Source organism: Dermacentor variabilis, chromosome 5, assembly GCF_050947875.1.
Source record: "Dermacentor variabilis isolate Ectoservices chromosome 5, ASM5094787v1, whole genome shotgun sequence".
Taxonomy (NCBI): Eukaryota; Metazoa; Arthropoda; class Arachnida; order Ixodida; family Ixodidae; genus Dermacentor; species Dermacentor variabilis.
This window is the reverse complement of record NC_134572.1, coordinates 125,576,164-125,599,892: the sequence shown is the minus strand read 5'-3', so window position 1 is coordinate 125,599,892 and position 23,729 is coordinate 125,576,164. Positions and strand designations below refer to the sequence as shown.

The 23,729-nt window shown below is 47.8% G+C and overlaps 1 protein-coding gene across 2 annotated transcripts in view; it reads right to left on the bottom strand.

Annotated features, from left to right (window-relative positions):
* The window catches only part of LOC142583144 (uncharacterized), a 97,334-nt gene that overhangs the window by 29,030 nt on the left and 44,575 nt on the right, over positions 1-23,729 (bottom strand). For both annotated transcript variants that reach the window (XM_075693487.1, XM_075693488.1), the window contains exons 14-17: positions 22,185-22,818; positions 20,112-20,377; positions 16,424-16,513; positions 8,871-9,025 (exon numbers count right to left, since the gene is read on the bottom strand). In XM_075693487.1, coding sequence (XP_075549602.1) covers positions 8,871-9,025; positions 16,424-16,513; positions 20,112-20,377; positions 22,185-22,818 — 1,145 coding nt within the window. The remainder of the gene's footprint in view (positions 1-8,870; positions 9,026-16,423; positions 16,514-20,111; positions 20,378-22,184; positions 22,819-23,729) is intronic.

The window sequence follows — 23,729 nt, the reverse complement described above, 5'->3', positions numbered from 1 at the left end:
AATGACTAGGGGAAGTGTAAGCAGGAGATAATGCTTACCAAAGCTTTCATTCTGATAGATACCCTTATTAGACATTTTAGTATTACAAAAAGGAGCATTTTTTCAGACATTCAGTCGCTGCCGCCATGTGTGGCCATGATCATTTGGGACTTGTTGCTGTTGTCGTACAAGTGCGGTGATGACACTCAAAAGGTTAAAATTTAAATGCAATGTCAAGGTACCTTTTGGGAGCTGCCTGCACTCCCAAATTTATTCTGCTTCATAGCTTTGAAGTCACTCTGATTACTTCAACCAGTACTGAAGATCTCATGGCAGGATTCAGAAGATAAATAGTGGTATTGACTTCCGTTTATCGAGCCAGCCGGCTTGCACTGGCTAACCTCCCTGTCCATCGAACTTTCTCTCTATTCCCTTCTCATCTGTTTCTCAATACAACCAGTACACTACTTAGTTCTATATTACCATCATTGTCCTTCACTCTTAGAGGAGGGTAATGGTTTGGGCTGGTTGGTAACAGTTCATGATAAATGTTACTTGGGCACCACTTGAAACGAGGACTAGGAAACGACAGACACAAGTGCAATCTTGCGCTTGTGTCTTGTCATTCCCTAGTCCTTGTTTCAAGTGGTGTGCAAATGACATTTATCCTAGAGAAGGTATCAACCTTTGACACATTTCAAACTGAGAGCATGCGAAGATAATTAAGTGCAAGAGCCCAAGTGTTTCATTTTTAGAATGCTGCCATGCCCGACCTTACCAGTTGGAGTGCCGATGTGCCATGCAAGCCTTTACAGTGACTCCTTCATCCGTAGGAAAAGCCTGGACTGAAATTGCCTTTCCGCATCAGTCGCTTTCTTCAACGACATTAACAACTTCTAACCCACTGAACAGAATGCATTTTGCCAATACTCTTACTGCATTTTGATTTTATTCTTAACCCCACTCATTCCTGTGATGGGTTCGAGCCTGGACAGTATGTGAAATAAGTAAATAAATAAATAAATAAATAAATAAATAAATAAACCATTTTGAACAACCCACCACATCGTCCAGGCCCATTTATCCATGTGCCAACAAATGTGAGAACTCAATGTAGAATTAACACAGTTGAAGTTAAATGTGACAGATGGCTCCAGCACCCCGGCCTATCCACATCTGAGAGCAGTGGATGCAAGCACGAGGTGCTTCACTTGGTCCTCATCAAAGCACCCTGTTACGTTTCGCCTACGACGCGCGGTAAAGCCGGCGCGGATGCAACGGACGCCGGGGCTTCGTTCAAAGCGGCAGAAATTTTGGCCCGTTCGGCGCCGCCGCTACGCCTCCCCGCCAAGCGCGTCCAGGCATGTTCCAATGCCACGTGTCTTCATGTGCGTGTGTGCGTGTATGTGCATGTTGGTGCCCACGCTTGTCGAAGCGCGGCAGCCGGGGAGAGGAGCTCCCAACAACTGTGAAGCGAGGGGGCCTGACAGGCGCCGACACGACGGATGCGTCCACCTTCTCTTCCCATTGTGCCCCAGCGGCGCCGACACGACGTATGAGCCACCTTATCCCTTTGTGCCCGAGCGGCACAGTCACGTGCTCGTCTATAGAGGGGTTCCTTCTTGCCCTCAACTGCGAGAGTATAAAAGCAGCTGCCCCCGGACGCCAAAAGAGGCTCCGATTTCTTCTGTTGAGTAACGTGCACTCCCGTCTCTCTACTTCGGTCAACCTGACCGCCAACTCTTTGCGATGTTAGAATAAACAAGTTGTTTTGTTGTTACCAGTCGACTCATGCTTTGCCGGGACCTTCGGATGCTTCCAGTTGTACCCCAGGCCGCCAGGCCAACGCTACCCTTGGGGCTTGCGACCCAGGTGCAACAACGGGCGTCAGCGCCGAGTTCCCAACAACTCGTACCAGCGGTGCGATTACAACAACTGGTGGCAGCGGTGGGATCGCGACAACGGAGGCCAGCAGCAAAGATATGCAGTTGACTGTATGCTGAGCAGCTCAACGACCATCCGGGAGCAGTGCAACGAGCCCTGTGTGATGACTGGTTGCCTGCAGCGGAACGACTGCGCTGAATTCTTGGCTGCGAGGTTTGGTGAGTGCGGGACTTTCTTCTTCTGAGCTTTGCCAGGCTTTTGTTAGTGTCAGAAACAGAGCTGGTAATTGTGGTTGTCGTTGCTGCCGGGTTAGTTTGCGGCAAGACAATAGTAAGCAGTAGAGAAAGCAGCATTCAGAGCAGCCATGGATTTGAAGTCGTTGCGCAAACCGAAATTGCTGGAGCTTGCAAGAGAGTTGGGTCTGGATGTCTCAGACAAACTCAGAAAACCAGAACTGCTGAGGGCTATTCTTGAGTTAGAGGCTGAGGATGACGAGCTGTCGGAATGCCTTGAGACCATTGAGGAGAGGGAGACTGCAAAAAGACAGGAGCGCGAACTTAAAGAGCAAAAAGAGAAACAGGAGCGCTAACTTAAAGAACAGAAAGAGAAAGAAGAGCGTGAACGTAAAGAAGAGAAAGAAAAAGAAGAGCGTCAACACGCTTTGGAAATGAAGCGTCGCGAGATAGAGATGGAACGCGCTCGTAATGGAAGTCAGGCACACGGTGCAGGAGAACGAGTATTGCTCAAAATGACTGACCTGATGCGGCCGTTTAAGCTTGGAGAGGACATTGGTTTGTTCCTGGTTAACTTTGAGCGAACGTGCGAGAAGCAGGGGTTCTCTCGGGAAACGTGGCCACAGCGCTTGCTCACTTTGTTACCCGGCGAGGCGGCCGACGTAGTCGCTCGCTTGAATAGAGAGGAGGCAGAGGATTTCGACAAAGTGAAATCGAGTCTGCTAAAGAAGTACAGGCTGTCAGCGGAGGCGTTCCGTCGGAAGTTTCGGGAAAATGAGAAAAGCAGAAGTGAGTCATACACAGAGTTTGCGTACAGGCTTATGTCAAACATGCAGGAGTGGCTCAAAGAAGAGAAAGCGTTTGGTGACCACGATAAAGTTCTGCAGTGTTTCGGGCTGGAACAGTTTTATAGTCGGTTACCTGAGAACGTGCGGTACTGGGTCTTGGATAGGCCAGACGTTTGTACGGTGGCTAAAGCCGCTGAGCTAGCCGAGGAGTTTGTGACGCGTCGGGCTCGCGGAGCTAAGGACGGTCAAAAGGGTGAATTTGGCTCCAAGTTTGAGAGGCCAAAGTTCACACCCATGAGAGCAAAGGGGAACACACGTAGTGCGGATGCGAGTGAAAGCAGTGCGACCGAACCTAAGGAGACGGCGGAAGCCGAAGCCGAACGCAGAAAGCGGTTCGAGACGAGGCAAGCGCGCGTTTGTTATACGTGCCAGAAGCCGGGTCACTTTTCGGCGCAGTGTCCGGAAACAACACCAAAAGTTGTGTTTTTGTCATTATGCAGCACTGACGAGAACATGAAGCTTCTCGAGCCTTACATGCGAGACCTCCTCGTGAACGGGAAAGAGTGACGAGTGCTTCGCGATTCCGCAGCTACGATGGATGTAGTTCACCCCTCCTACGTCGAACCCGATATGTTCACAGGCGAGTGCGCATGGATCAAGCAAGCCGTAGAAGCTCATAGCGTGTGTCTGCCCGTAGCAAAAGTGCTTATTGAAGGACCTTTCGGAGCACTTGAAACGGAGGCCGCAGTGTCATCTATGCTGCCCCCTCAGTACCCGTACCTATTTTCGAACAGGTCCGATCACCTCCTGCGCGAGAAGGGGCTTTTGTTTGGGGAGGCTAGCGTTCAGGCCTTAACCAGATCGAAGGTTCGGGAGCTCGCTGCAAAGGCGGTAGTTGCGGGGCCGACGTTATCAAACAATGAAAAAGGGTCAGAGGCGCAGCAAACTGATATTCAGAGCACGCCCGAACTGAATAAAATTGAGCCTGTAGCGTTGAAGGCGCCAGATACTGGAGAGGAAATGCCCGATAAAGGAAAGTTAGAAGAGCTATCTGCAGATTTGCTCATCGCGCCTACGTCAGACGGACTTAATAGGTTGCTAAAAGTCAGCCGGTCGGCTTTGATAGCCGAGCAAAAGAAGGATGGCAGCCTAGAAAACATACGCTGCATTATCAAGGAAGGTATCGCCAAGAAAAATGCTCACTTTGTGGAAAGAGGTGGAGTCCTGTACCGGAAGTATCTAGACCGCAGAGGAGTGGAGTTCGATCAGCTGATCGTGCCTCAATGCTATCGTCAGGATCTGTTGCGCTTGTCGCACGGGGGTTCGTGGTCCGGACACCTAGGAGTTAAGAAAACTAAGGACCGTCTCATGCAAGAGTACTATTGGCCAGGGTGTTTTTGGGACGCAGACCATTTCGTCAGGACATGTGACACTTGTCAGCGGGTGGGCAAACCAGGGGACAAATCGAGGGCGCCGTTGAGATTGGTACCTATCATTACGGAGCCTTTTAGACGGCTCGTTATTGATACAGTGGGACCTCTGCCGGTAACAGCCACGGGGTACAGACACATTTTGACTGTGATCTGCCCAGCGACAAAGCTCCCTGAAGCAGTGCCGCTTAAAGAACTCAGCTCAGTTGAGATAGTCAATGCACTACTGTCCATATTTGCGCGAGTTGGTTTTCCTGCGGAAATCCAATCAGATCAGGGCACAGTGTTTACTAGCGCTTTGACGACAACTTTTCTCGAAAGGTGTGGGGTAAAGCTGTTACACAGCTCAGTGTACCACCCACAGTCGAATTCCGTTGAGAAGCTCCACTCCGTCATGAAGCGCGTGTTGAGAGCATTGTGTTTTGAACATCAAACTGACTGGGAGCTGTGTCTGCCTGGGGTGATGTTTGCATTACGGACCGCGCCGCATGCGGCTACGGGGTTTTCGCCAGCTGAGCTGGTGTACGGTCGCTCGCTTCGGTCTCCGCTTCGCATGCTTCGAGAATCGTGGGAAGGCAGGGGCGACGACCCAGTCGTGGTGGAGTACGTGCTTAAGCTCCTCGAACGCTTAAGAAGGGCACAGGAGTTGTCAGGTGAAGCAATGGCAAAGGCCCAGCAGAGGGCCAAGGTTTATTATGATCGGACCGCCACGGCCCGTCGTTTTGAGGTGGGCGATGAGGTCATGATATTGCGCACATCGCTAAACAACAAACTAGACGTGCAGTGGGAGGGCCCAGCACGAATTGTTCAGAAACTGCCGGACGTTAACTACGTGGTGAGTCTGCCAGGAAAGCGGAAAGCACAGCAAGTTTACCACTGTAATCTGCTCAAACCTTATAGACAAAGGGAAGCAGTGGTGTGCATGATGGTAAACGTTCCTGAAGAGCTTCCGGTCGAGCTTCCGGGACTAGGCTCAGTGACGAACAGGGAAGACACCGATCAAGTCATTAGTGACTTAATCAGTAGAGCATCGCTGTCGCCTGAGCAGAAAATCGAACTACACCAGCTCTTACAAGAGTTTCAAGGTCTGTTCTCTGAGAGGCCTGGTAGGACTTCTGTCCTTACTCATGACATAGAACTTACCTCCCCAGAGCCAGTACGATCCAAGGCGTATCGGGTGTCACCCCGCCAGAGCGATATTATGGAGGCTGAGGTAAAGAAAATGCTACAGCTCGGTGTTATTGAGGCAGGTGAGAGTGATTATACCTCCCCTTTGATTTTAGTTGAGGTACCGGGCAAGGAACCTCGTCCTTGCGTCGACTACCGCAGGCTTAATTCCATCACTAAGGATCAAATTTATCCGATCCCTAACATCGAGGAGCGCCTTGAGAAAGTTAGTAGCGCTCAGTTTATTTCCACCCTAGATCTTGTCAGGGGTTATTGGCAGGTTCCACTTACAGAAGAGGCTAGTAGGTATGCGGCGTTCATTTCACCAATGGGAACATTCCGTCCTAAAGTGTTGAGTTGTGGTTTGAAGAACGCGCCATACTGCTTTTCAAGCCTCATGGATAAAGTGTTGCGGGGACAGCAAGAATTCGCTTTACCGTATCTAGACGACGTGGCGATATTCTCCGCATCCTGGTCTGAGCATATGGCACACTTGCGGGCAGTGCTAACCCGCCTGCGTGAAGCGGGCTTGACAGTCAAGGCTCCCAAGTGCCAGTTAGCACAGGCCGAGGTTGTCTACCTCGGTCACGTGATTGGTCAGGGTCGTCGCCGCCCCTCTGAAATAAAGGTGGCCGCTGTGCGAGACTTCCCGCAACCGCGCACGAAGACCGATATTCGGTCGTTCTTAGGTGTCGCCGGCTACTATCAAAGGTACATCCCCAGGTACTCTGATATCGCGGCTCCCCTGACGGATGCTCTAAGAAAGACAGAGCCGCAAACAGTCGTCTGGGACGAGACAAAGGAAAGAGCTTTTAGCGCCCTAAAGAGCGCCCTAACAAGCCAGCCTGTGCTACGATCGCCAGACTACACAAAGGGGTTCGTAGTTCAGTGCGATGCTAGTAAGCGAGGCATGGGCATTGTACTGTGCCAACGGGAAAATGGAGAAGTAGAACACCCCGTCCTGTATGCTAGTCGTAAGCTGACCAGTCGTGAGCAGGCGTACAGTGCCACCGAGAAAGAGTGTGCGTGTCTCGTGTGGGCCGTTCAGAAATTGTCATGCTATCTAGCCGGCTCAGGGTTTATCATTGAGACGGATCACCGCCCTCTCCAATGGCTGCAGACCATCTCTCCCAAAAATGGCCGCCTCCTGCGCTGGAGCCTCGCTTTGCAACAATATTCCTTTGAGGTGCGTTACAAAAAGGGGAGTCTCAACGGTAACGCCGATGGCTTAAGTCGAAGCCCCTAACGTAGGAATCAGCCTCAAAATTGTTTGTTACTGATGTTTTTCTTCCTGAGGCAGGATTTTTAACATATTGCTTTTGTTTAGTGTTTCAAAGTGATGACATGCTTTCTAGTGCAATTTTCCAATTTGTGGACGCGTTCTAAGTGCTGCTAGACTACTGTAAGGAACTAGGCAGTGGTATAGAAGGGGAAAGAGCCTGGCAGGGCTTAGTGAGGGTTGTGCCGTGCTTGCTGACTGAGCGGTTGAGTTTCAGCGTAGTTCTAACGCTTGCCGGGAACGAGAACAAAAATGTGAACTCTCCCGAAGTCACTTTGCAGTGTCCTGTGCGAACCTGAACGAGAGAACGAGGCCTTCTCTGTGCGCTGCGCTCAAGAAACGTCGAGGGACGCCCGACTTCGGTTATGAGCATCATCGAGCGACATCCCTCCGGACAGCGGATGCAGTCCCCTGACCATTGGGATCTCCTTCCCCCGGCGGGGCGGTCTGTTACGTTTCGCCTACGACGCGCGGTAAAGCCGGCGCGGATGCAACGGACGCCGGGGCTTCGTTCAAAGCGGCAGACATTTTGGCCCGTTCGGCGCCGCCGCTACGCCTCCCTGCCAAGCGCGTCCAGGCACGTTCCAATGCCACGTGTCTTCATGTGCGTGTGTGTGTGTATGTGCATGTTGGTGCCCACGCTTGTCGAAGCGCGGCAGCCGGGGAGAGGAGCTCCCAACAACTGTGAAGCGAGGGGGTCTGACAGGCGCCGACACGACGGATGCGTCCGCCTTCTCTTCCCATTGTGCCCCAGCGGCGCCGACACGACGTATGAGCCACCTTATCCCTTTGTGCCCGAGCGGCACAGTCACGTGCTCGTCTATAGAGGGGTTCCTTCTTGCCCTCAACTGCGAGAGTATAAAAGCAGCTGCCCCCGGACGCCAAAAGAGGCTCCAATTTCTTCTGTTGAGTAACGTGCACTCCCGTCTCTCTACTTCGGTCAACCTGACCGCCAACTCTTTGCGATGTTAGAATAAACAAGTTGTTTTGTTGTTACCAGTCGACTCATGCTTTGCCGGGACCTTCGGATGCTTCCAGTTGTACCCCAGGCCGCCAGGCCAACGCTACCCTTGGGGCTTGCGACCCAGGTGCAACAACGGGCGTCAGCGCCGAGTTCCCAACAACTCGTACCAGCGGTGCGATTACAACAACCCGCATTGTTCTATGTCATCCAGTCAGTGCACAACAGCTACTGTGCTGATGCCTGGCAAGAGGGTGGCGCATGACGCAAGAAAAAAACAGCCAGAAATGCAGATGGACACATCCCATAACATTTACCTCCTTTGCACAAGGCTCGGCAAGTTCCATCATAGAGCACAATCTCTGATGGAGACAGTACGGCACCGCACATTCGCAGGAACCTCCCCAGCCCAGCTCATATCTTTGGTCATCACTTACACTCTCTTGCGTTGGTGCGACTCATTCACATGGAATGCTTATAATGCTTCCTACGTCAACACGAAAATATCAGCTGTCACTGTTGGGACACGTGTGTCCATGACGTAACCACCGAGACTGCATTGTTAATGCTCATACAATGCATTAGGCATCGCTATATGGGCATCAGCAATACCTTAGTGTCACGTGCACTGGGCATTCAGCTATATCTGGGTGCTGTGGCCTTGGTCTTGACCACACTGTCACTGGCAAACTATTCTTTTTGTTGCTTGGTGAATATATGACTTGAGTTGGCTTCAAATAATCCCATTGGTTTACTATCAGCATCATTGGGGTTCAATGGATGTTGCTGGATATTGCACAGGCGTCATTGAATTTCAAACAACTTTTGTTTGACATTGTATTAGTTTGTTGGCTGAAACCACTCGCAATGAGATGAGGATGCATTTCATGCTTCAAAGTACTTGAGCAGCACTGGCAGGTGTGTTGTGAATGTTCTTCAGCCAACTTGCTAAGTCCTCTGGCTTTCCAAAAGACAGCATACAGACTGTCAGATGTTCACTACTTATTCTTAATGTGGCACAAAGTGTCTACATTCAGCACATCATTTAGGAATGATCCACACCTTCCAGGGGGTCCCGAAGTAAAAACACAAACGAATGAGCAAACTTTCAAACGGGTTAAGTTACGTCGAACATCACTCGCAACTGACCTTTTTCTGTTGTAGGGATGAGAAAAACGAAGGTCACACAACGAACACTTGTACTTCTTCTCTGAAGAGTGCATCATGAGGTGACGCTTGAGGCCGTACTTCCTCTGGAAAACCTTGTGGCATACATTGCACTGGTTTTCATCTCCTGATGTGGGCTGGAATAAAGTAAACAGTTGTTTTGGAAAGTTGCCAGAGATGGCCCCGTCTACATCAACGTGTTTCTCTCACCTACGATGAACTAGCCATTAGACAATTACAGTTCTTTAAGAAGACCAGCGTACATTCAAAATGAACAAGTATAAAAGAGTAGAGAGAGAGATAAAGTGTTCAATTCCCTGAAACACAACAAAGGTTCTACTTCAACATGACACAGATAACATATGCGAATATGTACACCCTGTGCATGCACTGTGCACTTCGTCCCTGCCCATATTTTTGTCTTTTGGTCAGGCATACTGCTATAAGTAGGCCATTTTGGTTATAAATGATTGTCTCCCTCCAAGAATAAATTCAGCTGGTACCATGTATTTACTCACATAATGACTGCACTTTTTTGCCAAAAAAATTGACACAAATTTAGGGTTGCGATCATTATGCGGAGGCAATTTTCTGTGAAAAGAAATTTTTTTTTTCATCCCGCATTTGTTGCGGGATGACAATAGGTCAACAAACAGGCGGATGCCACTATAACAGTGTGGGACACCAAAACGAAAATAGCGGCCAGTGGAGCAACCCGAACGCGATTTTTTTTTCTTCTCGGGAGTACATTACATGCATTGAAACAGTTTCTTCTGTATCAGTAATTAATAATATTGTTGATATCGGCAAGTTTGTGGCAATAACATAGCCATATCCACTTTGAGGGGACAGAAACAGAGATGGGCGCACTTAGCTGCCAGTGACATAGAAACACGTGGCAGGCATGCTGCGAAAACTGCGGCATTTGTCTTCACTACTAACCTAATACGGTACACGTCTTTGCTATGGGTGGGCAAATATCTTAGCTGAGTTACAAGCATTGGCGTACGTATAGGGTACACTCCTAACGTATCAAAAACAATGTCATTGGCAAACCGAAGGTTGCCAAGATATTCGTCATCAATCTTTACTCCTAAGCCTTCCCAGTTTAATAGCTTGAATACTTCTAAGCATGCAGTGAATAGCATTGGAGAGATTGTGTCTCCCTGTCTGACCCCTTTCTTTATATATATTCCTGCATTTCTTGTGTAGCTGAGTTACAAGCATCGGCGTACGTATAGGGTACACTTCTAACGTATCAGTGTAAACGTTGTGGGGATGCGTGACTCTCACGCCTCCCCTGAGATCTAGTTTTCCCGCATGGCTCGTCTCCTGCAGGGCGGCTTCGCCCGCCGCGTGGCCTGGCGCCTGCGGCGGTTGGAGTGGTACAAGCGCAGTGCGAGAGATGGCGCGAGCATCGCGCCGCTGCGGGGTTACTCGGGCGCCGGGAGACAAGGCGGGCGGTCTCTGTTTAGGGGGTTCGGGAAGCAAGTGGGACGGACGTGCCGACCTGCGCGTGCGCCGACCCCTGCTTCTGCGAGACCATCTCGCGTAGCCGCCTTGGAACGCGCCACCATCCGCGTGACCGTACATGCGAATGACCAGGCGTTGGGATCCAGCATGGGGCGAACATATTCGCTCGCTATGCGGGCACGGTGAGTCGGACTTCTAGATTTGTCGCGCGCCCATCGGCATATTTTGTGGATTGCAACTCGGCTAGCAGGCACTGATCTATGAAAGGTGCAATAAATGCCCTTGTGATTGTTTGCACTACTGTGTTGTCGTTCCTTTGTCCCAAGAGCACGGGTGTGAGAGACCCCACATCTGGCTGCCCAACGTGGGACTCTTGGGGCATCGGACGATAGTTTTAACAGTTTTGCTTCGTTCGAGACCTTTGTTTGAACCGAAGCGTAGGCCTAGCGTGAATTTTGATCGCTAGCGTCGGCGGCGTGCTTTCTTGAGCGAGGTGATGGTGGCTGTAGTGTGTTTGAACATGTCAACATGCTAAGCCTTTTCGCAAGTGTTTTTTTAATGACATTCGTCAGTACGAGAGCCATGTGGTCTGCATCCTGGGAGAGCGAGGCTGAGCGCCCGCGGAGCAGTGGCAAGCCTGAAGCGAGTGAGTACGGAAGCCTCGTGGGTGGTCCGAATTTCTTATGTAAATAGTTTCTTCTATCTCATTGACTCGTATGAAGTCGCGGCTCTGGGAGCCGGGTGGCCGCAGGCCACGGGTGCCACTACGGGCTGACTGGTATTGCGGCCTGGCACCGGGCGCTCCGACACCGTCTGGGATGGTGGGCGCCGTCAACTCGGATGCTGCGTGCACCGAGCGGAGTAGGACCACCTCACAGAGCTAACGTCTCCTCGCGGCTGCCTGTTTTGCGCCCATTTTGGGTGTTGTTTGTTGGATGCCGGTTGTTGTCAGAGTAGCGACGCTTTAGGCCTAAGGCTTTGCGAAGCTGCCTGTCGCACGTGGAGGGACACAACCTGGTGGACCGTGGCGTTGAGGTGTTGCAATTTGCTTCCCTCATTCTATTTCGCCTCGCACGAATTGAAATTACTCGTTCGACTCAAGGAAGCGGGCTTCGTTCACGTGAACTTAGCATCTGAGTAGCTGCCCGATCTTTGCTAGCCGAGTTGAACATCGTGCCACGTGGGCGATGTGCATGCATAATTCCTCTCCCTTGCACTACTTTAGTGTTTGCCGAGTGTGTTGAGTGTACGCAGCGTGATTGGAGTCACCCCTGGCTTGCTGTCACCTGCACATCGCCTGCGCTGCTGCCCCGGACTACGATCGAGCCACCCCGGGCGATGGTGATGCTGTGGCCAGTTCGGCGCAGCGACTTCGGCGGCCTCCTGTATCCAGCTCACAACCCTCGGCGGCGGACAAAAGAGCCGGCGGTCACCGACAGCTACTGCGGCTCTCGCCAGCAGGGCGCGTCGGCGCGAGCGACGCTTGCTCGTTCTGACTACTGCGTCGTCGTTTCCAGAGTCCTGGCCTGGAATCGTGCTGCCGAGTCTGCAAAGCTGCCGCTGTGACCGGCGGACGCCAGCGGGGCACCCAAGGACAATGTCGGCTCGCATGCTATGGACAGCGTGGATATTTCCTCGGCGCGGCCACTGTTTAATGTTCTACCTTGTTCGCGAAGCCCAGTTTGATGTTAGACCGTGTCACATGTCTCGCCGGAATATGTAGTGATTTAAGGTCGGGGGGATGTGGGGATGCGTGACTCTCACGCCTCCCCTGAGATCTAGTTTTCCCACATGGCTCGTCTCCTGCAGGGCGGCTTCGCCCGCCGCGTGGCCTGGCGCCTGCGGCGGTTGGAGTGGTACAAGCGCAGTGCGAGAGATGGCGCGAGCATCGCGCCGCTGCGGGGTTACTCGGGCGCCGGGAGACAAGGCGGGCGGTCTCTGTTTGGGGGGTTCGGGAAGCAAGTGGGACGGACGTGCCGACCTGCGCGTGCGCCGACCCCTGCTTCTGCGAGACCGTCTCGCGTAGCCGCCTCGGAACGCGCCACCATCCGCGTGACCGTACACGCGAATGACCAGGCGTTGGGATCCAGCATGGGGCGAACATATTCGCTCGCTATGCGGGCACGGTGAGTCGGACTTCTAGATTTGTCGCGCGCCCATCGGCATGTTTTGTGGATTGCAACTCGGCTAGCAGGGACTGATCTATGAAAGGTGCAATAAATGCCCTTGTGATTGTTTGCACTACTGTGTTGTCGTTCCTTTGTCCCAAGAGCACGGGTGTGAGGACCCCCACAACGTGGCTAATATCGTTGCCACTCGCGATTTGTTGCATGCCCACGAGTGCAGACGAGAGGAACCGAAAGGCGCCTTTTTTGTTGTTGTTGTTGACCACAACCATTATGAAGCGTACAAATAAAGCCAAGGCAAGCTTGGTTGTAGCTTTTTTTTTCATGGAAGTGCAGAAAGTGATGAAAGGAATGAAATGGGGCATCCGCTCAAGAATGTTTGGTGCGTGCAGACCCCTTGGTATGTCTTGAAGGGTCGTTCGTGTAGCATTCGACAGATGGTAAGCGGCGTGACCATCATTATCTAGACTTGGCACACAACATATCGCTGTGGCAAGTTCGGGGTGCGATCATTACACGGGAAACTAAAAAATTGAATTTTGATGACAAGATTCAGGGGTGGAATCATTAAGCGAATGCGATCATTGTGCAAGTAAATACGGTCGTTGGCGTACGTCCTGTCAATGTGTGTTCCTTTGTTCTCAATTTATTGTGCCATAATAGACAGTTCTAGAATAGCATTTGTCATCTTACATAAGTTAAATGCAAATATCTTTGAGGGATGTCACGGGGCATGTTCACTCAATACTTTTAGTTTAACATACGGTAACACAAACGTATAGAAGATGTTAGAAGACAGGGCACCGCCTGGTGCCTTGTAACAAACTTACCCAAACCAAGACAATCCATTAGTAACCATCCTGTCATTTCTATGCCAACGCATCCCATTAGACCTACAGACACTGAAGGTGCCAGACAATCTCAGAAATTGGACATGCTATGCCCTCATAAATAACGTTTGAGGCGAGTTTAGAGGAAGCGAAAGCTCATTTCAACAGTTAATGGCAATTAATGATAGCGAGAGTGTAGCCATCACGAGAAATAACACTGAAACGGAAGCCATGGGTGCTGCTATGTTTGACAATGCTATTTCTTAGCATAAGTAAACATTACACATGTTTAACTTGCCAAATAATGTACTATGTTACAATGTCATACGTAAACCGCAGGAAACCAATAACGTACAAAGCATGCACAGTAAGGATGCTGTTCCCTTACATTTGTAATTAGTTTATATTTGGTTGAGAACAATATTCAAAAACCCTTTAATACTTACACAAAGATGAAGTTTAGCTAGAATGACAGATTACAGTTTTTCAGCCATTTATTCTGCGCTGAGAGAACTCCTGCTCAGGAAAGAAAACTGCTTAAACATTTTCCTTCCGCAAGTCCTTTCTCAATTGTTTCCATGGTTGCTGTAATATTGCCATGCCTACTCTAACCCCCCCCCCCCCCCAATTGCTACCATCATCACTTTTGTTGCTGTGTTGTGAATTTCTGGTAAGCAGTCTTGCGCACCTCTGCGTTTTGTAAAACTTCCCATGCTGTTTACATTGCTGCTGGCTATTTGTGCACTGTGCACAGGAGCTATGAAATTGTGAATAAAAGCTGTAACATCGTCTCTGCTGACGAGAAGGCTGGCTGCTTCCAATAATAAGGGCAAATGGGTTTTTGTGTGATTTTCAGCCATTTCAGCACAATACATCGGCTAATACGTAGCAGGCATAACTGTCCCAGCATGAACTACGTACTGTGGTTGTAGTTTTACAGTGCCAAAACTTGGTGGGAGACCCTTTGTTTGGAAAGTTCACAAATGAACGATAGTCAAATTAACCAGCATTTACTCTAGTGATCCCAGTCCATTTTCTTTCTTGTCAACATTACTGAAATGTTTTAACATGATAGTATAAAGAAGCAGTAAATAAATGCTCATGCATTTCATTAATTAATTTTATAGTTTAAGCTATGTACTTGTGTATCGACAAACTTGATAGCACACCTTTGCAGTCAAGTGCATTTGCATACTTCTCTATGGTGACAGCGCACTCAATAGGAAGGGAACCAGAGACCAACACTTGGTTGCGGAGAGATTCTGGTAGTGTACATGTAAGTGACAAAACGTGTGAGGATCTACAGTCTAATCTCGCCAAAACAACATTGACGGCATGTGCAAAAAATTTCATTGCCACTGAATTTTGTTGTCACAAAATTTGATAATGCAATACGTGAGAATTCGGTCTCGCAGGCCAGTAGCGAGCAGTGGCTTTAATTTAAATGAGACAAAGCTGTCCAGATATCCAAGCACTGATGAAAATAAACACTTTATGACCAGCAGCATTTTTGTCGCAAGTGCTGTCGAACGCTGCTCCAGCAACCTGGAAGTAAGGCCTGCTGTCTTCCAATGATGGTGGCTGCCATGGGAGCCAGCAGGCCATGGGCACTAAGCCATTTATGGAAGTGTGCCAGCACAATGCAAAAGAACAAGAATGCATGCAATGGCAGCAGCAAAAAACCAACAAAGCAGGAGAAAGCACTATTGTGTGGACCCATATAGATGAACATGACTGCGGCTCGGAATAAATAACGGCCACTCATTTCAGACAGGCAGTGTGATGAGATATAGTCATTGGCGGCAGTTTCTGGTAGAGCTAACCCAAGGTTTCAACTTCATAGACGTCTACGTTAAAAAAAGTATGGGGTTCTCGACTTCCGCGTTTCCAGCATGGTAAGTTAGTTCTAAAGCATGGCTCTACATAAATATTTTGTTGAAGTGAAACAGCGCACAGAAAAATGTTTGTTGTGGTGAGAACTCTTATGCATTAGCTCCTACAGACCTCTCATGGTGAACTGACGATACTTTGTCGTAGCAGACATTTCACTGAAGCAGCTTTTGGTGTAGCAGGGTTTGAATACACGAAGAAGGGAAACGCCAACAATTGTCTTTCTCTTGGTTTAACTTTCGCCTTTCGCACAAGAAGGGAGCGTACGTGATGTCAGACAGACATCATCACATAAACAGAGGCAGAAAGCATGTACTGACTACAGCGGTAAAACAATAATTCATGCCTGCGGTAACCCATGAACTTCACAAGCAAGCTACTTCCTCTAGCGCCCATGTGAGCAGTCTTTCTATCACACCTTCCCTCTGCCCTGCTTTTTCTTTATATTTCCGAGCGTGAATAAACCCGGCGCTCATCGGCTACTACGGGAGGGGCATTGCCTCCGCCCGTCAACCATCGTAACAATGCCCTAATAAATTTGTGCACCGTTTTGGCTGTACAGGATGCTGGTGCATACCTGCCAACTTGCGAGATCTAAAATTTGTAAATATCAAGCTGATACAACGCAAGACAGGTGGGGTGGGGGTGGAAGTGGGTAGGAAAGGGGGCACAGCATGCATTTTTAAAAGGTTTACCCTGAGCATTGTTCCTTAACGATGATTTACCTTTAGATGCGGCACACAAGCAGCAACAAACTTGGAAGTGCACAAACTGACAACCAACACCCCCATCGCCTTTAGATCACTAACTTTTTCAGTGACTCTGCTGTCGCCGATTTTCCCTGCTTCAGGAACTGTTTGCCCAAAGCATCTACACCTTTCATGTCCTTTCCCAATAAAAAAGAACTTTCAAGGGTGTGTTCTGAGACCAACAACCAAACTTTTCTTGTGAACATAACTTATTTTTAAGAAAAATTGATGAAACATTAGCAAAATCAGATAATGAGCCTGAATGCATAAACATTAAGTAATATTCAGGTGTTGGCAGGTATGCTGATGCTTTGTCACAAGCCCTGTAATATGCACACCTCCCCACTGAGTGCATTTACTGAGATGCTCAAAACATGTTTCAGGGTTGTTTAGTGAAGGAAAAAAAAAAGCTTGAAACAAAAGGTTTTAGTGAAAACCTACAGATGAAGCGCAATGAACCAACTCACCTTGGCAACTTCCTCCACAGGATTTGTGGCGTCTGTAGTTCCACAGCTCTGATTAGTATGGACACTTTCATTGCCTAAACTGTGCATTTCCTAAAGAAGAAAAAAAAAAAGAAAGATCAATCAGTTTAGAAAAGCATCGGATATATACTATCTTTGGTTGCGTACACTAGACTGAGCACTTGTGAAATACAATCTTGCAATGTTTTTTACAATGAAGAAAGAAGAAACCCTAGCCTAAGTCCTGTGAGTAAGTACAGTACATTGCAGTCATAGCAGCAGCTGCTGCATCCTTACCAGACTCTTACGTACCCTGATAAGTATTAACGTGATAGCGTCAAGAGCCCCGTGTCGCAGAAAATCCAGTGTCGGCATCTGGCATCAGCACTGGCGTTCCATGAGCAAAAATTTTCCTATATATTCTATACGGCACAAGAGTTCTTCGACCAGTGTAGTTGCTCATACCTTGTTTTACGTTCTTTACAAAGTTATTCCTTGGAATTTTGAGAATGACAGACTAAAAACAAATGTCATGAAACAAAACGCCGACAGCGCGTGCCTTTTATGTTAAATCTTCTCAGACTGAAATATTAAATGTGCAAAACAATGACAGAAGATTGGCCCACGCAACCAGCCACGTTTTTACCAGAAAGCTTGACTTCGTGCATAGCGTTCGCTGCCAGCATTTCCCGGTAAACGTTACGGCTACATAAGCTGCAGCTGCCGGGAAGCAACTGCAGCAGGGATCTTTTAATGATATTGCATTCCACCCTTAAAAGTGAAGCTTACGTGTCCCCCAAATTTTTGTAGCAAGCTTGCAATGACATTATAACGACATTGTTAAAGCTTCGTTGTCCATAGGCGTGCACAATGCACTTGTGCACCAAAAGCAGCCTTAATTCAGTTACATTAGACATACACTATGCCATTATTGAGCCTGCATGCACAAACCCATGTGGATGATTTCAATTGCGACCATTGCCACACGCCCATACAATGCTGAGCCAGGCAAGCAGCCATAACAACTTTTGGTGCAAAAATGAAGAAGTGAGTGGTTCCACCCAAAGTGCAAAGCACTGACAGCGATGCTTAATGCAACTCCAACAAACCTCCACTTGCCATTTTCTTTCTTTTTTTTTTTGTCACTGTTGAAATGATGCCCCACGCCAGTACTCCGCTCTCTTTGTCCTTCTTAAGACTTTCCTCACTCCAATAGTCTTACCTTTTGTTGCCTAGAAATTATCTTTCCACATGGGCCAATGAAAATAGTGAGCTAATTTTCTTTATTTTGTCTCGAATAGGTACAGTAGACTTCTGTTAACTTGACTCCGATAAATTCGATACCGACCGAGGGTCATAGCCCATGCGTTTCTATGGGTCCAAGCTTTGATCTTAAAATTGAGCTTCACCAAATAATTTGAACTTGGCCAATCACCACGCATACACCTGACCCCTATGGTGACCACAATAGCGGCCCCTTTAGTGGCAGCATCTTTCTCGGCAGAGCTTTGGGAACACTGAATGCAATGAGTGCACACCATCACCCGTCGAAAACGCCTATTTTCGGCCAGCCAAGGAATATTTTCAAGCAACAACCTTAGCTTACAATGACAATTTACGGTATTTGCCCAATTCTAACGCGCACCATTCTGTTTAGAAAAATTGGGCCGGAAATTGCCTGCGCAGTGCAATCGGATACAAAACCAAAACCGCCTTCGCAGCGTTCGTATGCTTTACCGCATAACACTAATATATTGCAGCGAAGCTGACTTCAGGAAACCGGCCGCCATTGTGCAACACTATTTTTCTTGCTAAAAATCGGGATGCAAGTTAGATTTCTTTGTTTAGTAGATTTAATGCAACTACTACGTTAGTTTTCTACTTTAGACACATAAAAAGAGGGCGCGCGTTTGATTTGGGGGCGTGTAAGGCTCTCGCAAATACTGCCAAATGAATTGGCAGTGCATTTCGGCATTTTTATGCATCTTCTTGATTAATTTGAGCCGCCAGATAAATCGATCAATTTCATTGGTCCTGTCAGAATAAAATTAACAGAAGTCGACGGTGCCTGATTATTTAATGAAGCAATGCAGTCAGTTAAATTACACGGCATAATATAGATAGCGGTGAGAGCGAACTCAGTGACATGATCTAGTTTACTACGCATCATGTCTGTAAATGTGACTGTCACTAGCCTGCTTTTTTGATGATGTTGCTTGTATATATTGTTTATTTACTGCAATAAGTGCCCTGAAGGAAAGAAATAATGACACTGTCTAATGCAGGTGTTCTGAAACTGGTTTTCGTGAATGGCATTTTAAGATTCTGCAAGCGGCCAAAACGAGCCGAACCACACTCACTACAGCACAACTTTTTATAACGGTTCGGATTTAGCAAAAGTGCCACACACTACATCCGCACTTCTGTAGTCTTTGCAAGAAAGACCATTATGGCAATGGTGCACGAGGCTCAATGTCAAGCCATTCGTGCTCCCACAGTGCTTATGAATGTGTTTTATTCATGGTCACAATGTGGTCTGTAACACATGAGCGGGAGTGGAATTAGACATCATAGCAAATTTCGGTTACATGCTGGAAGTTGTTATGTGCCCTCTAATGAGTGTTCTGCTGCAGGAATTTTTCAAATTGGTTCAGTAAGCCGAGACAGAAATATTTCAGTGCCGTGAACCCATGATTTCAGGAGGCGAGGGCCACTGCCAAGTGAGACACTATTTCCACTTGCCGCGTCTAGCCTCCGCAAGTGAAATTCTTTCCCTGCGTTCTCCCACACTGGAGCTTGAGGATCACATGACACATATATCACAGGGCCGCCTTCATTTTTTTTTCCCTAGCTTTTGTGGTGTGCGGTGCACTTCTGCTGACAGCATCGCACATGAGCTGTTACGTTTGTCTCATTTAGTGCAGCACATGATTTATCGTGCTGCACAAGAGAACACCTGACTAGCGGTATAAGCCAGTTCTACGCGAATACTAAGGAAAACACAAGTGGATTATAGAGCATGATCGCACGCTTGAACATTGTAGAAAATAACGTACTTTCGTTGTCTGCACGTGCAACTGCACGACATGGGAAGATGCAGACGAAACGGAAGTACATCTCTCTTGCAGTGGTGTGAAGTAAAACAAGAACTTACAGACAATTGGTTTGCATGTTTTATTATTTCTCTAAACCTTAATTCATCGATTGAGGCAACAGATTACAAAAATAATGAATGCTGCCTTGAATAATTCTCGAAGTCACGCGTCATTACGAGCAATGTCACAGCAGTGCGATGTACGTAGGCGTACTTGTGAAATTACGTTTGTTCTCTGACTGGGAGCCCGGCACCCACGAGGAGAAGGGCAGACGACATTTGGTTTGAAATTTCAGCTCTTTCCACGGCATGTAGCGATGTAATACTTTGCAGACACGATCGTTAGCGCGCATAGTATGCACGGTGCTTGTCAGCTCAAAATGGCCAGACTTGGTGAGAAGCCCTTTAAGGGCTCAAATCACCACAGGCACATCCGAAAGAGCTTGGAAGGCCTGCCAGTACACTAATTAGGCATATCGATGCTTGTACTGCGACAGGAGTTGGCAGGTGCATGCGTGTATAATTAAGAAACACACAGTGTGTAATGCGAACCCCTGCAGAACTGATTTCCTATAATACCCAATAGCAGGCACTCACTTCTAGAGGTGCTCTTGCAGCATGTTGCTTCTTAGGAGGCCGTCCTCGCACCCTAAATGCTAATGAATCAGCATCCACATTTACAGGGTCCGCCAGTGTCACAGTTGCAGGTGATGGCTGCGGCTGTGCAGTGGCTGAAGCGTTGTCTCCATTGGTGCCAGGGACCTTTTCATGCTGGTTCAGATGCAGCTGCAGCTGCTCTGACGAGCCGAACGCACTACTGCACTCAAAGCACGCCCACTGCTTGCAAAGCTCGTGCTTGGCACCTGCAGCATGAGAGAAGCCAGTGAGCTTGCCAGTGTGCAAACCCTTGTGTTCATAGACCGACTACAACTGTAGTGAAGCATGAAATACACTTCACTGAGGTGGTCTTACCTGCCAACCTGTGAACGTTAAATTCGTAAAATTCCCCCAGGCACAACATGTAGGGGAGAGGAGGGCAATTAATTTCCTTTTTCTGAGCACACACACACTCAATGATTTACCTTTACATGTGGCACACAAGCAGCAGTAAACTTGTAAACTTGGAACAGCAGGGACTGACAGACAACACGTTGTTCTTACATCACAGTGACTTCTTCAGTTACTTGCCATTGCCAATCTGGCCTACTTGAGGAACTTGCCTGAACAAATTTGCTCGAAGCAAGTACCCCTCTCTATATGTGGCGTCATGCTGCCACAAGAGGGGCATGCAGTTACCATTCCAATTTACTTTTTGTACATATTTTTCTACGATCTTACGCTGCCCAATCTATCCAACACCTTTTTCTGAAACAGTTTATTTTTCAGAAAGCTTTGCACAATGTTTGCAAAATCATAGACCAAGCCCAAATTCGTTAACATTATGAAAAATTTTGATGTGTTGATAGGTCTGTGCGAGGCAGGTCAGCGAGGCCGCATATTATGAACAATGCAAAAGGATAAAGCCTTCGAAAAACAGCTGTGCATACTTAAAGAGTACTGACACATAATTTTGAATATGTAAAGGCTCCACCGAATGATTCTTGCACATGAAAGGATGGCACACAGCAAGTATGAAGGTTATAAAAATAGTTGCGTAAGGTACTTTAATCTGGCACCACAGCTGGTGTTGAAATGCCAGACATGTTGTCACTGACATTATTGTGAAATCATGACACAGAGCAAAATTTTCTGGCATTGAGTAGCAATTAGACTGTATACGTATGTTGACATTGCTTATAAAAAAATAACATTAATGAAGAAGACTGCTTTGCTTGTTTCCTTTAGATGCGCTTGCAAGTGGCAGCCGCAGCAATTTCAGGAAAAGAGAGAGCCGTTGTATCATGACATCGGGACACATACATCTTCTGCATACTGAAACTTAAACTGGTTCGTAGAAAAAAGTATTAAAGTTAACTATTTCATGACGGATTAGCACTTGCAGCGGCGAAGGCCTTGCGACTTCCTGTACAGTGCAACCATGGCGTGCGGCCGACACACGCACAGAGTTCAAACAAAACTACCGTTTGCTGCACCTGCGGAGGAAACTGCGGTTGCTATAGATGAGATCTTGGATGGCGACTACACAGTTATGAAACCACGTGGTCGACGCACGTACCAAGTCAAAACGAAACTACTGTTTGCCATAACTGCCGCTGATAAAACCGTGGCCGCTATCGACGTGACCTTGTATGGCAACTACACAGTCATAAGGCATGCGGCCAATGCAGTGCTATGCGCGGCGGTAAACACAAGAATAAAGGCTTTAAAGGCATAAATAGGCATGAAGTGTTCTGGGGTTGCTGTCATTGACGTACGATTTCCACTGCTGACTATGGTGATGCTGACTCCGCCGCTTCTTTTTTGTGTACACCAACGCCAGTTCTGCTCTTCTGCATCGCACATTTGCGGCACTCTGGCGCTCGCCGAGCTCCAAGAGCTGCCCGAATTAAGTGAAGTGGGGCCAAATACGTCCGAATTAACTAGAGTTTCATTGCATCAAGTAGAGCATACGCCTGCCAGGACCAAAAGACGAGCCTGAATTATCCCATCTTTTTACTGATTATCTCAGGTTTCACTGTACCACCTTTTATCAACAAAAATGTCACCTACCAACAATCCTGGTAGACTCTTGTTGCAAATGCTGCTGCTGGTGTTGCTGTAGTGGCTGAGGGTGTTGCTGTAGTGGCTGAGGGTTTTGCTGTAGTGGCTGAGGGTGTTGCTGTAGTGGCTGAGGGTGTTGCTGCAGTGGCTGAGGGTGTTGCTGTTGTGACTGAGAATGTTGCTGCTGTGGATGTTGCAAGTGCACTTCCTGGTACGGCTGCTGATGTTGCTGCAGTTGTTGCTGGATAGGCTGGTGAAGCTGTTGTTGTTGAAGCTGATCCACCTGTTGTTGTTGTTGCTGCTGTTGCTGCTGCCGCTGCTGATGCTCTATTGCCTCTTGCTGGCTACAATGAGACTGATGGCTACGGTGCTCCAGCTGTAGTGGCTCTTGCTGCTGCTGCTGCTGTTGATGAAGCAGGGGCAGACCCCAGCGCTGTGCGTAAGCAGTTGAATACCACACGCGCAACTCTGTGCGTGATGATAGGGCCCGCGTTGTGTTGAAGTACAGGCTTGTGCCCTGCTGGATGACTATTATGTTCTGCTCGAGAGGAGTCTGCGCTGGACGCACAAAGCGCATCCAGTTGCTCTGCGTCTCATCTGACGTGTCCAGGCAGAACACAGAACCATTCTCATCTTCTCTAACCTGTAAAAAAAAAGGAGAGAAAAAAAAGAAATGTGCACTCAAACAGAGTCAAACAACTCGGTATAAATAGCTTCATTATATCCAATATTCATTGAAAGCAGATATTCGTTATACTTTAATATAGCTTCATTATATCCAATATTCATTGAAAGCAGATATTCGTTATACTTTAATATCAGCGAGAAAATTTTAGATCTGCTTCCTTATATAATTTATATCCAACGATTCAGTATATCCATGTTTATTATATGGAGGCTCAACCGTATTCCCCTTGAATCCCCTATTAAATTAAGACTATGCTTAAGAAGTGTACATTGTTTCAAGTCTTGAAAAACAAACAGCCTGTAGAGATATAAAAAATATGCACAAATTGCACACCATAAAACAAAGTACTTTAGATAATTACGTCTTAATATCAAATTCTTCAACTACTTTGTCAAGGTTTGGACAGAACTGAGAGTAACAGCAGTGCTGAAGAGAACTGCACAGAATAAAACAAACTTGTAATTATTATCATGCAAAAGCAATACACAGACTGTGATAGACATTGCAGTGGGTTGTTGTGGAATAATTTTGAACCCGTGCAATTCTCTGTGATGCAACCGACTTAAAGTACAGAAGCATTTGCCCTTTTGCCTCCCCCAGAATGCAGTCACAATAGCCAGGAATTAAACCCACAACCTCACGCTGAGCAGCAAAATGCCGTAGCCACTAAGAAATCATGGTCCAGGTGACTACAGTAGACTTCCGTTAATTTGACTCTGGTTAATTCAGTTTTTCTGTTAATTCGATCAACACGAAATGTCTCGGCCGGCGCCCATGCATTTTTTTTCGGCCCGAACATTCATTCTTTCCATCCTAAAATTGGCCTTCACTGGTTAATTCGAACTTGAACAGTCAGCACGCACACA